The sequence below is a fragment of the Oncorhynchus mykiss genome, chromosome 21 (genome assembly GCF_057628025.1).
Source record: "Oncorhynchus mykiss isolate SJ-2025 chromosome 21, ASM5762802v1, whole genome shotgun sequence".
Taxonomy (NCBI): domain Eukaryota; kingdom Metazoa; phylum Chordata; class Actinopteri; order Salmoniformes; family Salmonidae; genus Oncorhynchus; species Oncorhynchus mykiss.
The window spans coordinates 15,400,001-15,412,534 of record NC_143042.1 but is presented as its reverse complement, the minus strand read 5'-3'; the positions used below and the strand labels follow the sequence as shown (position 1 = coordinate 15,412,534).

Sequence of the window (12,534 nt, the reverse complement as noted above, 5' to 3'; positions counted from 1 at the left end):
TCTATCCTTCTAGATGACTCTGGAAGGAGTAAGTTATAGCGGTCAACTTTTCCAAAAGTTTAGCTGAAATTTCTGACTCGACCGTCAGCGAGAGTGCCGATTTTGGATTACTGTCAGAGGGACAGTACACAAACGCATGCGCAAAAGGTAGTGCGCTGATGTTCACTCGTGGTGATAACAGGCAAACGCATGGATATGAATATCACTGTAATAATGTGAATACACAATAATATATTCAATCAATCAGTAAGTGTGTTAAATGCAATACAATTTTGCACTAGGTCTGCTATGTAATGAAAACACCCTGTTCTTATATATATATATATATATATATAGATATAAATAAAATATAAAAAAAACTTTTTCTCCCTAATTTCGTGGTATCCAATTGTTAGTAGTTACTTGTCTCATCGCTTCAACTCCCTTACGGACTCGGGACCATAACAGACATACTGCATGATGACATCACCATTACATTGTATTAGTCAAGGCTTTCTTTAATACAACAATAAAATGGTAACAAATGCACACACAGAAAGGGAGGGTCGCTCTTGAGTAGAACAGCTTACTCGGTGTAATTTGGTGGAGGGTGACACTTTGACAGAACGGCCGCCTGGCGGTCGGGGGAGGTGGTGCACTGTATTTTTGGAGGACGCGTAGCTCCGCGCTGGGACTGGTTCTTTTGCAGCCATTTTCTGTCCAACCAACGGCCGTTTTGAGAAGGTAACCAACCAGGGCTTCATTGCAGGTTTGTGCCTGGCTCCGGCCAATGATTGTTAACCAATTCCTCGTTAGCTCGAATGGAAATGTCCGTCTCTGACTAATTTGTATTTGTTGCGTTTAGGAGTTTGAGAGCAGGAAGTGTAGTCAAAATTATGAATTAGCTTCATATCATGCCATGTCCCCCCTGCCTCAGTTTTCGACACAAAGAACAGGCAGAGCGGTCTTGCAACGAGACAACCAATGTGGCTACAGGATAACGTGAAATTGTACCCAGGAATCCAGAGTGGTTTCGTTGCAACAATAGTCGTTGATAAGTCAATCAACATGTGTGAGGGTCAAATGGCTACCTAACTAAAGCTATTGCTTCATTTGTCGAAATTATATTTCGAATGAAACATTTGCTAGCTACGGTTAGCTTGCTAGCGTCCCATTTAGCAAACAACCATTCACTTGGTCAGCGAAATTAAACTAATTCGGTAGACATGCTAGCTAACAGTTTTTTAGCAACCTAACCTGGCGAACACTTGGCTAGCTAGCTAAACTAGACACGGTTTAGATAGCTAGCCAGTCAACAGTAAGTGCCTTCCAACAATTCAGCTATTTGAGCAAACCATGTCCTTTGTTCCAGATGGAAGAAGACCGTTCCACCACCGACGCCTCCCAGCTAACGTTAGGCATCTCTGGAGAATACATGTCAGGAGGATATGTGCTCCAGTCTCAAGATGGTAAGGGACATCAGCTGATAAATTCAATCCTCATTGGGGAACCAGGTGTGGGTGTATTATGAATTGAATATGCCCCAAATCAAAATGTACTGTAGTGTCATTATGTTTTATTTAACTGGACAAGTGAGTTAAACATTCTTATTTACAATGACGGCCTACCAAAACGCAAAAGGGCTTCAGCGGGGACTGGGCTGGGATTTAAATAAAAGATAGGACAAAACACACATCACGACAAGAGACACAACAACAGTACACAAAGCGAGACCTGAGACAACAATATAGCAAGGTAGCAACACAACACAACATGGTAGCAGCACAAAACATGGTACAAACATTATTGGGCACAGACAACAGCACAAAGGGCAAGAAGGTAGAGACGACAATACATCACTGCCAAGCAGCCACAGATACATTATCACTTTCTCTACATCTCAATGCAACAGTGTCAGTACCTAATGATCCATGTTTTCCACGTAATAATGCGTGTGATGAAGATGATGGAGAGGAGAGTCTGAACGACCATGATGACGGGGGCATGAAAGAGAACTTCCGGGAGCAGGACATCTACCTCCCCATCGCTAACGTGGCACGCATCATGAAGAACGGCATCCCACAGACCGGGAAGGTAACCATGGTGTGTGTGTGTGTGTGTGTAGGCTGTGTGAGAGCAAGACTGGTGTCGTATTCATAAATGCACACCATTGTAAAACGTTTAGTAACAGAAAAAACATTTTCTTATTGGACAAGTTCAGCTAGTCCATCTTAATCACCTGTGCATATTCTTGGCTATCCTCTTTAAATACCGTCTCTTTCCGATTCGTTGTCATATTTACCTCGTCGCCGTTTCTTTACTCCCTTACCTTTATTCTTCCGCATATTCCCAAACGAACAGGCTTTGTTAAATCAGTCCTGTTTTGTCCGTATCGAATTGAGTGTTATAAAAATGGAATGAGAACCAATCCGTGACGATGGCACACTAACAAAGTTAGCAAGCTTGTTAGCTTAGCTTTCAGTCTGTTTTTTCCCCCACGTTTGGTGCCAAGTGAATACGACCCACAAACATTCTTCTCATTCTATTCCTCTGTCCTAAATTGTGCGTGTGTCTCACAGATAGCGAAAGACGCCAAGGAGTGTGTGCAGGAGTGTGTGAGCGAGTTTATTAGCTTTATCACGTCGGAGGCCAGTGAGCGCTGCCACCAGGAGAAAAGAAAGACCATCAACGGAGAGGACATCCTGTTTGCCATGTCAACCCTGGGATTCGACATGTACTTGGAGCCCCTCAAACTCTACCTGCAGAAGTTCAGAGAGGTACGACTAAACGCACTTCTGCTCTGACAGTCTCTCACACAATCCCAAGTGTCCATGAACAATCGCACATCACATGTTATTTAATCTCTCACAATGTGTTGTTTCCTAGGCGATGAAGGGGGAGAAGGGAATCCCAGGTGTGTCGGTGGGAGAGGGCCTGGGGGAGGAGCTTACAGACGATAGCTTCAGTAAGTGGTTCAGAAATGTTCTCAAATGTTGTCATCTCATACTATAGTAGAGGCTTTACAGTCATGCATACATATGTAAAATGTATGCAGGCATTACTATGTCGCTTTGGATAAAAGCGTCTGCTAAATGGCATATTATAGTCTTGTGCTGTGGACGGTTTTGTAACATCCTCTTCCCTCCATTCCAGCGAATCAACTGCCAGCCGGAATAATAACAGCCGACGGCCAACAGCAGAACGTCATGGTGTACACCACCTCATATCAACAGGTAAGTGACATTTGAACCAGAACTAGACCATTACGACATATCCATGACTGTTCTCTCCATTGCCCCTGTCTGCTCCTGTAGATTCCTGGCGTGCAGCAGATCCAGTTCTCATGACGAGGCCTTGCTCCTGCTCTGACGGTGGTGGCCATCGACCGCACAGACACGGGCCTGGCGACCGTAGGCTAACCATAGGCTGAGTGTATGACCCCATTGTCAAAAGGTCAAAGGCAATCGTCAGATGGACAGGAGGTCTTGGAAGGGGGGCTGTTATGGGTGGGAAGGGATGTGGTGGTTGACACAACCCTGTCATGTAAATGTACAAGTCTGTTCTCTAAATGTAGTACGTAGTCATGAGGTGCCACAAGGTTTGGAGTGCAGCTTTCAACCAGGTTGGGATACTTGATTTTTAATGCTATTCGGACCACTTAGTTTGTTTTTGTACATTGATTGTTTTATGCAGGTTTGGGAGGTGGAATGGGATGTTCTTTATTTGTTGCCCACTCTTTTTTGAACCATGAGGAGAGGTGCCCTTAATGTCAGCTCTTTTCTAAGTGGATAAACTAGTACCATGTGCTTTAATGTGACTTAAATCCTTTGAATAAAAATCCAAATGATCCAATATCTTCTGGTTGTCATCAACCTCTTTACACACATCTGAATGATTACACCAATTTTATCATAGCGACTAATAACCAGGGGTGAAAGTAGATTTAATTTCTTCCCGGTGCGGGATGTCAATTAATACTGTTTTAATCAATATGACAATTCAAAAGAATCAGTTACAGTTTAGCCGTGTAAAGGGTTAACTGTTCCAGGAAGAGAATCACACAGCAGTATCTGGTGGGGAGGAGCATCACTATCGTCACTTTGTTGAACTGAAACTAAAGTAGAGAGACGTACAGTATATTGTTTACGGGACCAAAATCTCCAGCACTTCAGAAATCTACATGTTCAGGCTATACGCTTACTCTCCTACCCTTTGACACCAAGGACAGAGAAATTATCCACAAACATACAGTACAGGTGAGAAGAGATATTAATTTGAAGATAAGCATTACATTATTTACACTGAACAAAAATATAAATGCAACAAAGTGTTGGTGCCATTTTTCATGAGCTGAAATATTTTAGAGATGTTCCATATGCACAAAAAGCTTATTTCATTAAACAGCATGATCATTACACAGGTGCAACTTGTGTTTGGGATAATAAAAAGCCACTCTAAAATGTGCAGTTTTGTCACACAACCCAATGCCACAGATGTCTCAAGTTGAGGGAGCAGGCAATTGGCATGCTTTTTTTTTTAACCCGTTTTTCTCCCCAATTTCGTGGTATCCAATTGTTGTAGTAGCTACTATCTTGTCCCATCGCTACAACTCCCGTACTGGCTCGGGAGAGACGAAGGTTGAATGTCATGCGTCCTCCGATACACAACCCAACCAGCCGCACTGCTTCTTAACACAGCACGCATCCAACCCGGAAGCCAGCCGCACCAATGTGTCGGCGCGAACCCAGGGACTCTGATGGCACAGCTGGCGCTGCAGTACAGCGCCCTTAACCACTGCGCCACCCGGGAGGCTGGCAATTGGCATGCTAACTGCAGGAATGCCGCCAGAGCTGTTGCCAGATAATTTTGTTAATTTCTCTACCATAAGCCGCCTCTCGTTTTAAAGAATTTGGCAGTACGTCCAACCATCCTCACAACCGCAGACCACGTGTATGGTGTCGTGTGGGTGAGTGGTTTGCTGATGTCAATGTTGTGAAGAGTGCCCCATGGTGGAGGTGGGGTTATGCTATGGGCAGGCATAAGCTACGGACAACTAACACAATGGCAATTTGAATGCACAGGGATACCGTGACGAGATCCTGGGGCCCATTGTTGTGTCATTCATCAACTGCCATTAACTGATGTTTCAGCGTGATAATGCACAGCCCCATGTCATAAGGATCTATACACAATTCCTGGAAGCTGAAAATGTCCCAGTTCTTCCATGGCCTGTATATTCACCAGACATCAATTGAGCATGTTTGGGATGCTCTGGACCAACGTATATGACAATATCCAGCAACTTCGCACAGCCATTGAAGAGTGGCACAACATTCCACAGGCCATAATCAACCGCCTGACCAACTCTATGCGAAGGAGATGTGTCGCGCTGCATGAGACAAATGGTGGCCACACCAGATACTGACTCTCATCCACACCCCTACCTGTGACCAACAGATGCATACCTGTATTCCCAGTCGTGAAATCCATAGATTAGGGGCTAATGCATTTATTTAAGTTGACTTATTTCCTTATATGAACTGTAACTCAGTAAAATCTTTGAAATTGTTGCATGTTGCATTTATATTTTTGTTCAGTGCATATGTTAAACATTGTATACGTTGGTTATGACTTATCTATGTTTTAACATGATGTATCAATATCAGTTACTATCATTCCATAAGGCAATGTTGACAACTTTAAAGCTTAAACTATCAAGAGCTGGCTGATTCTAGGAAACGGTTTATGGTTTCACCTTTGGTCTCTGTCTAGATATGGCCACCTCCTGCAGTCTCCTGTCTGAAGAGCAGTTCCTGTGTTCTATCTGTCTGGATGTGTTCACTGAGCCAGTCTCTATTCCATGTGGACACAACTTCTGCAAGGCCTGTATCACAAAGTACTGGGATAGGGATGACCTGTGCCAGTGTCCCATGTGTAAAAATACATTCGATAAGAGACCAGATCTGTTCGTCAATACTTTCATTTCTGAGATGGCTGCTCAGTTCAGACAGACAGTTGAAGTGAAAACTACCAGCAGCCCGGACCAATGCTCTGCCATGATAGTAGAAGTGTCCTGTGACATCTGCACTGGGATGAAGCTCAAGGCCCTGAAGTCCTGTCTGGTGTGTCAGACCTCTTACTGTGAGACTCATCTGGAGCCTCATCAGAGAGTCGCAGCCTTAAAGAGACACAAGCTGATCAACCCTGTGGAGAACCTGGAAGACAGGATGTGTAGGAAGCATGAGAGACCTCTAGAGCTGTTCTGTAGGAGTGACCAGACATGTCTTTGTGTCTTGTGCTTGAAAGCAGACCACATGACTCATGACACTGTCCTTCTAGAGGAAGAGTATGGAGAGAGGAAGGCTCAGTTGGGGAAGACTGGGGCAGAAGTGCAGCAAATGATCCAGGAGAGACTGAAGAAGGTTCAGGAGATCAAACACTCAGTAGATCTCAGCAAGAGAGAGGCAGAGAGAGAGAGATCAGACAGTGTACAGGTCTTCACTGCTCTGGTTCGCTCCATTGAGAGAAGTCAGGCTGAGCTCATTGAGGTGATTGAGGAGAAGCAGAAAGCAGCAGAGAGGCAGGCTGAAGGGCTCATTAAAGAGCTGGAGCAGGAAATCACTGAGCTACAGAGGAGAAGCACTGAGGTGGAGCAGCTCTCACACACTGAGGACCACCTCCACCTCCTACAGAGCTTCCCATTCCTCTGCACCCCTCCACCCACCAAGGACTGGTCTGAGATCAGTGTTCAGAGTAATCTGTGTTTGGGGACTGTGAGGAGAGCTGTGTCTCAACTGGAGGAGACACTGAATAAACAGATGGAGAAGCTGCCTGAAGTCAAACTGAAGAGGATTCAGCAGTATGCAGTGGATGTGACTCTTGACCCTGATACAGCTCATCCCAAACTCATCCTTTCTGAAGATGGGAAACAGGTGAGACATGGAGGCATACAATTTAATAAACCTTATAATCCAAAGAGGTTTGACAGAGCTTTAAATGTCCTAGGAAAGGAGGGTTTCTCCTCTGGGAGATTTTACTATGAGGTGAATGTTCAGGTGAAAACTACATGGACTTTAGGAGTGGCCAGAGAGTCCATCAACAGGAAGGGGAAGATCACAAAGAGACCATTTAATGGATTCTGGGCTGTGGTCCTAAGGGATGAGTGTAAATACTCCGCCTGTACCTCCCCCCGTGTCCCCTTATACCTGAGAAAAAAGCCCCAGAAGGTGGGGGTGTTTGTGGATTATGAGGAGGGTCAGGTCTCCTTTTATGATGTGGAGGCCAGGTCTCTTATCTACTCTTTCACTGGCTGCACCTTCACTGAGAAACTATATCCATTCCTTGGCCCTGGCAATGATAAAGGTGAATACTCTGTCCCTCTGATCATCTCTCCTGTCAATCACACAGACTGAGTTCTAAACTGAACTAAATGACCAGTACATTTAGTAAATGTAGAATAATCATAGTCTGTTGTCATACACCAGGGAGAATATTTCACTGTAATGTAATTACTGGTTGTGGGTCCACCAGCCTTGTTAGATATAAGAACATCTCTCCAGGCTCATAAGGTATGATTCATATCTGGGAGTTACAGTACATTTTGGAGGATTATCCTGAGATAATATAAGCAATATGTTTGTTTTTTAAGCTCATTTATTGTTTGCACTGTATATCTCTAATAACCTTTAATAAACTTGAATCCTGCATTTGGAATCATACAGTAGTAGTAAGAAATACTTGAGTCATTTTTATAAAAATATCCTAGTCATCCAGTGGGAAAGCGGCAGCTCTACCCGCACTGAGCTAAAGGGTAGAGCTGCCGCTTTCAAGGTGCGGGACTCTAACCCGGAAGCTTACCTGGAAGCTTACAAGAAATCCCACTATGCCCTGCGACGAACCATCAAACAGGCAAAGCATCAATACAGGACTAAGATTGAATCATACTACAGTTTGCAGGGGTTGCAAACTTACAGACTACAAAGGGAAGCACAGCCGCCAGCTGCCCAGTGACACGAGCCTACCAGACGAGCTAAATCACTTCTATGCTCGCTTTGAGGCAAGCAACACTGAGGCATGCATGAGAGCATCAGCTGTTCCGGACGACTGTGTGATCATGCTCTCCGTAGCCGACATGAGTAACGCCTTTAAACAGGTCAACATACACAAGGCTGCGGGGCCAGACAGATTACCAGGACATGGGCTCCAGGCATGTGCTGACCAACTGGCAGGTGTCTTCACTGACATTTTCAACATGTCCCTGATTGAGTCTGTAATACCAACATGCTTCAAGCAGACCACCATAGTCCCTGTGCCCACGAACACAAAGGCAACCTGCCTAAAGGACTACAGACCCGTAGCACTCACGTTCGTATCCATGAAGTGCTTTGAAAGGCTGGTCATGGCTCACATCAACACCATTATCCCAGAAACCCTAGACCCACTCCAATTTGCATACCGCCCAAACAGATCCACAGATGATGCAATCTCTATTGCACTCCACACTGCCCCCACCTGAACAAAAGGAACACCTATGTGAGAATGCTGTTCATGGACTACAGCTCAGCGTTCAATACCATAGTACCCTCAAAGCTCATCACCAAGCTGAGGAACCTGGGACTAAACACCTCCCTCTGCAACTGGATCCTGGACTTCCTGACAGGCCGCCCCCAGGTGGTGAGGGTAGGCAGCAACACATCTGCCACGCTGATCCTCAACACTGGAGCTCCCCAGGGGTGCGTGCTCAGTCCCCTCCTGTACTCCCTGTTCAGGCACGACTCCAACACCATCATTAAGTTTGCTGACGACGCAACAGTGGTAGGCCTGATCACCGACAACGACGAGACAGCCTATAGGGAGGAGGTCAGAGACCTCAACGTAACCAAGACTAAGGAGATGATTGTGGACTACAGGAAAAGGAGCACCGAGCACGTCCCCATTCTCATCGACGGGGCTGTAGTGGAGCAGGTTGAGAGCTTCAAATTCCTTGGTGTCCACATCAACAACAAACTAGATTGGTCCAAACACACCAAGACAGTCGTGAAGAGGGCACGACAAAGCCTATTCCCCCTCAGGAAACTAAAAAGATTTGGCATGGGTCCTGAGATCCTCAAAAGGTTCTACAGCCTCAACATCGAGAGCATCCTGACCGGTTGCATCACTGCCTGTTACGGCAACTGCTCAGCCTCCGACCGCAAGGCACTTCAGAGGGTAGTGCGTACGGCCCAGTACATCACTGGGGCAAAGCTGCCTGCCATCCAGGACCTCTACACCAGGCGGTGTCAGAGGAAGGCCCTAAAAATTGTCAAAGACCCCAGTCATAGACTGTTCTCTCTACTATCGCATGGCAAGCGGTACCGGAGTGCCATGTCTAGGACAAAAAGGCTTCTCAACAGTTTTTACCCCCAAGCCATAAGACTCCTGAACAGGTAACCAAATGGTTCCACAGACTATTTGCATTGTGTGCCTCCCCCCAAACCCTCTTTTACACTGCTGCTACTCTCTGTTTATCTTATATGCAGTCACTTTAACTATACATTCATGTACATACTACCTCAATTGGCCTGACCAACCAGTGCTCCTGCACATTGGCTAACCGGGCTATCAACATTGTGTCCCACCACCCGCCAACCCCTCTTTTTACGCTTCTGCTACTCTCTGTTCATCATATATGCATAGTCACATTAACGATACCGACATGTACATACTACCTCAATAAGCCTGACTAACAGGTGTCTGTATAAAGCCTTGCTACTCTTTTTACAAATGTCTTTTACTGTTATTTTATTTCTTTACTTACCTACACACACACACACACACACACACACACACATACCTTTTTTCCCGCACCATTGGTTAGAGCCTGTAAGTAAGCATTTCACTGTAAGGTCTACCTACACCTGTTATATTCGGCGCATGTGACAAATAAACTTTGATTTGATTTGAGTGGTTTCAGTCCGACCCTGTCTCGGTATTGGTCCATGTATGGCCGAACCGCCTCCCACACCTAGAGAAGGCCACGGGTGAGAAACATAAACAGAGAAGTTCATTTTTATCTGCCTCGTTATCAATTAGCTGGAATGATGAATATAATACTGAGATGGGGTGAGTCTCTTGCCTTTTCCTCCCTGACTCATTTGATGGTCATGATCCCAAGGCCTGAGGCGAAATAAGAATAAACGGATGTGCTGTAGAACTCCCCCCACACCTTTCCAGAACAACAACATTGGGCAGTACTCGAATCAGAGCGCCACATTCTCACCTGACAACTGAACGCACTAGCTCATGGACTTTCTCCAGGGGGGTAGTGGACTTGAGCAGGCGGAGAAACTCCAGGGCTTGACAGGCAGCGAGCAGCTCTATGGCCAGAACTGAAAAGCAGCGATGTCTTGTTATTCCCACGGTTAACTCTGTATGCATGATATTTGATGGGACGAGCATATCACACACTAATGCCATGTGACTGTACGAGTTACCTTGCTCTACGTGTTCCACCACCCTCAGGGCCTTCCTAGCGGCCCAGCCCCCCATGGAGACGTGGTCTTCAGTGGCTGCGCTGGTGGACAGGGAGTCCACGGAGGACGGGTGGCACAACGCCTTGCTCTCAGATACTGCAGAGGAGCAGAGACACAAACACACACTGACGTTTTCTGTGTGAACAAACAAACACACACACACACACACACACACACACACACACACACACACACCAAGGGTGGCAGCAGTGCTGTGCACAATCATGAAGCCAGAGTTGAGTCCTCCGTCTTGGACCAGGAAGGCAGGCAACTCACTGAGGGAGGGGTTGACCACCCGCTCTGTCCTCCTCTCACTCACACTTAGCCTTGTCCCAGATCCGTTTGTGCTGCCTTGCCAACTCCTGTGATCATTGGTAAGGCAGTACAAGCATATCTATAACCAGTCTTGGAAAGAGGGGGAACAGTACTGAAGGAACCGAGAAGTTTATTGTATGGAGTGAATCTGTGTATGGAGTCTGTGACTCTGCCTTGGCTGGGTATTCTCCATGGAAATTACCCCCAGAGATAGTCTCACCTCGCTCTGCAAAAACCAGCTGGAGGAGAGTTAAGGTTTTATATTTGGGACAACATTATGAGTCTCTAATATAAGCTGTTTACAGGAAACCAAAGCCCATGTGGGCTAGTCCAAGGGCTCCCCCTTGTGGTGAACTTCTATAATCACAGGAGGGGTCTAAAAGGAGATCAAAGAAAGACATGACGTCTTCAAGTAAATATAACAATGTAACTTAGTGGGAGGATACAGGGTTGTCAGTGGCACTGTTGAGCTCAGTGGTGAGGAGGCTCTTAACAAAGGCTATGGTGTCATTAGATACCCCATGAACCTACAAGAGAGGAGAGAGACACATAAACACTGGTACTAGGGTTAGTTCACGCCAGCCCCTCACTGCAGGGGTACAAAGAGTTGTAACACACACACGCACGCGAGCGCACACATTCTACCTATGGGATACAGCAGAGGGTGTATGCATCTTGGACACGGTCACATGTCCTATGACTCTCTACAGGAAAACACAACAAAGGAAGTCAGAGACAGGAAACGACAAAACAGCATTTAAGGTTTCCACCAAAGTAAACATCTTCGTTAGGACACAAAATGTTAAGAAGGACAAGAATTGAGTGTGTGTGTTTCTGTGTGTGTGTTTCGCCTGCCTGACTTTAGAAGACGTGAGAGTGGAGTAGAGAGCGGAGTCTCAGAGCCACCTCTATCTGACCAGGGTGTGGCTTCACTGCATGGATGTCTGAAAGGGCAGAACAAACCAGTTCACAATGGAATGGAATGGGTAACTTCTTATAGCATCAAAGCTCCAACAGTGAATTCAATGTGTGTGTGTGTGTGTGTGTGTGTCTGACCGCTGTGGAAGGCCTTGGTGGTGCCCCTCAGGGCCTCCAGGCTGAGGGCAGCGATGATGTCAGCCTGCCTGGCCACGCCCACAGCTTGCTCCACTGCCTCCGCCGCCAGAGATGACATCATCTGAGTCCCGTTGATCAGACCGATGCCCTGCACGATAAAACACTTGTCCTTACTTGATCCTCAAAGACATCACTATCTACTGCGATTATATCCCAGATATGATATCATCTAACCCCAGTTATCAATAATCAGTATACAAGACTACTCAATCAATGCCTGATAGTAAAAACAAGAGAGTTCCTATTGCTACAGCTCTAACACTGTGCCTCTTTAGGCTTCAGAACCAAAGGTGTGAGTCCATGACACCAGTACCTGGAAAAGGAGGAAAGAAAGAATAAAGGAGAGGAGAAAGAAAAACTAAGGAAACGAGTTAGGGGCCTTAATGTATACATTTTATCTCTGTCATTCATCTAGCAAAAACATGTTGGTAATCTGAGGTGTGTCTTTGGGTTGAGAGAGAGCGGTATTGTGGGTAACCCAACTGTTTTGGCATGGTCCCAGCCGCGTTGAGGCGACCACATCCTGCCCTCTCCCATAAGGCCCAGGGTGAGGTGGGCCAGGGGGGCCAGGTCTCCAGTAGCCCCTACCGTCCCCTTCTCTGCCACCCACGAC

At 46.1% G+C, this 12,534-nt stretch overlaps 2 protein-coding genes and 1 pseudogene across 5 annotated transcripts; 2 read left to right on the top strand and 1 right to left on the bottom strand.

The window, feature by feature from the left end:
- Positions 1-562: 562 nt before the first annotated feature.
- On the top strand, positions 563-3,831 carry LOC110500112 (nuclear transcription factor Y subunit beta). 4 transcript variants are annotated; one of them, XM_090214042.1, is made up of 7 exons: positions 563-723; positions 1,352-1,448; positions 1,943-2,073; positions 2,559-2,756; positions 2,866-2,944; positions 3,133-3,212; positions 3,294-3,831. In XM_090214042.1, the coding sequence occupies exons 2-7, from the start codon at positions 1,352-1,354 to the stop codon at positions 3,324-3,326; spliced, it is 618 nt and encodes a 205-aa protein (XP_090070168.1). In that variant the 5' UTR covers positions 563-723; the 3' UTR covers positions 3,327-3,831. The 4 variants fall into 4 exon arrangements, with proteins under 4 accessions (XP_090070168.1, XP_021432963.1, XP_036813291.1 ...); XM_021577288.3 differs by having other exon boundaries at positions 563-748; XM_036957396.2 differs by having other exon boundaries at positions 568-748; positions 1,892-2,073.
- Positions 3,832-4,065: 234 nt separating this feature from the next.
- Positions 4,066-7,697, top strand: LOC110500111 (E3 ubiquitin-protein ligase TRIM39). Its single transcript, XM_021577284.3, has 2 exons — positions 4,066-4,235; positions 5,752-7,697. Exon 2 carries the CDS (start codon positions 5,754-5,756, stop codon positions 7,389-7,391), a length of 1,638 nt encoding a protein of 545 aa, XP_021432959.3. The 5' UTR covers positions 4,066-4,235; positions 5,752-5,753; the 3' UTR covers positions 7,392-7,697.
- A 2,304-nt stretch (positions 7,698-10,001) lies between these two features.
- LOC110500922 (histidine ammonia-lyase-like) overlaps positions 10,002-12,534 on the bottom strand; it is a 3,684-nt pseudogene continuing 1,151 nt past the window's right edge.

Excerpts from the sequence above, each read along its gene's own strand:
- LOC110500112 (XM_036957396.2), top strand. The coding sequence starts at position 1,352 with ATGGAAGAAGACCGTTCCACCACCGACGCCTCCCAGCTAACGTTAGGC. Across the intron at positions 1,449-1,891 it reads TGTGCTCCAGTCTCAAGATG|TGTCAGTACCTAATGATCCA; the intron begins GTAAGGGACATC and ends TCAATGCAACAG. Across the intron at positions 2,945-3,132 it reads GCTTACAGACGATAGCTTCA|CGAATCAACTGCCAGCCGGA; the intron begins GTAAGTGGTTCA and ends CCTCCATTCCAG.
- LOC110500111 (XM_021577284.3), top strand. The coding sequence starts at position 5,754 with ATGGCCACCTCCTGCAGTCTCCTGTCTGAAGAGCAGTTCCTGTGTTCT.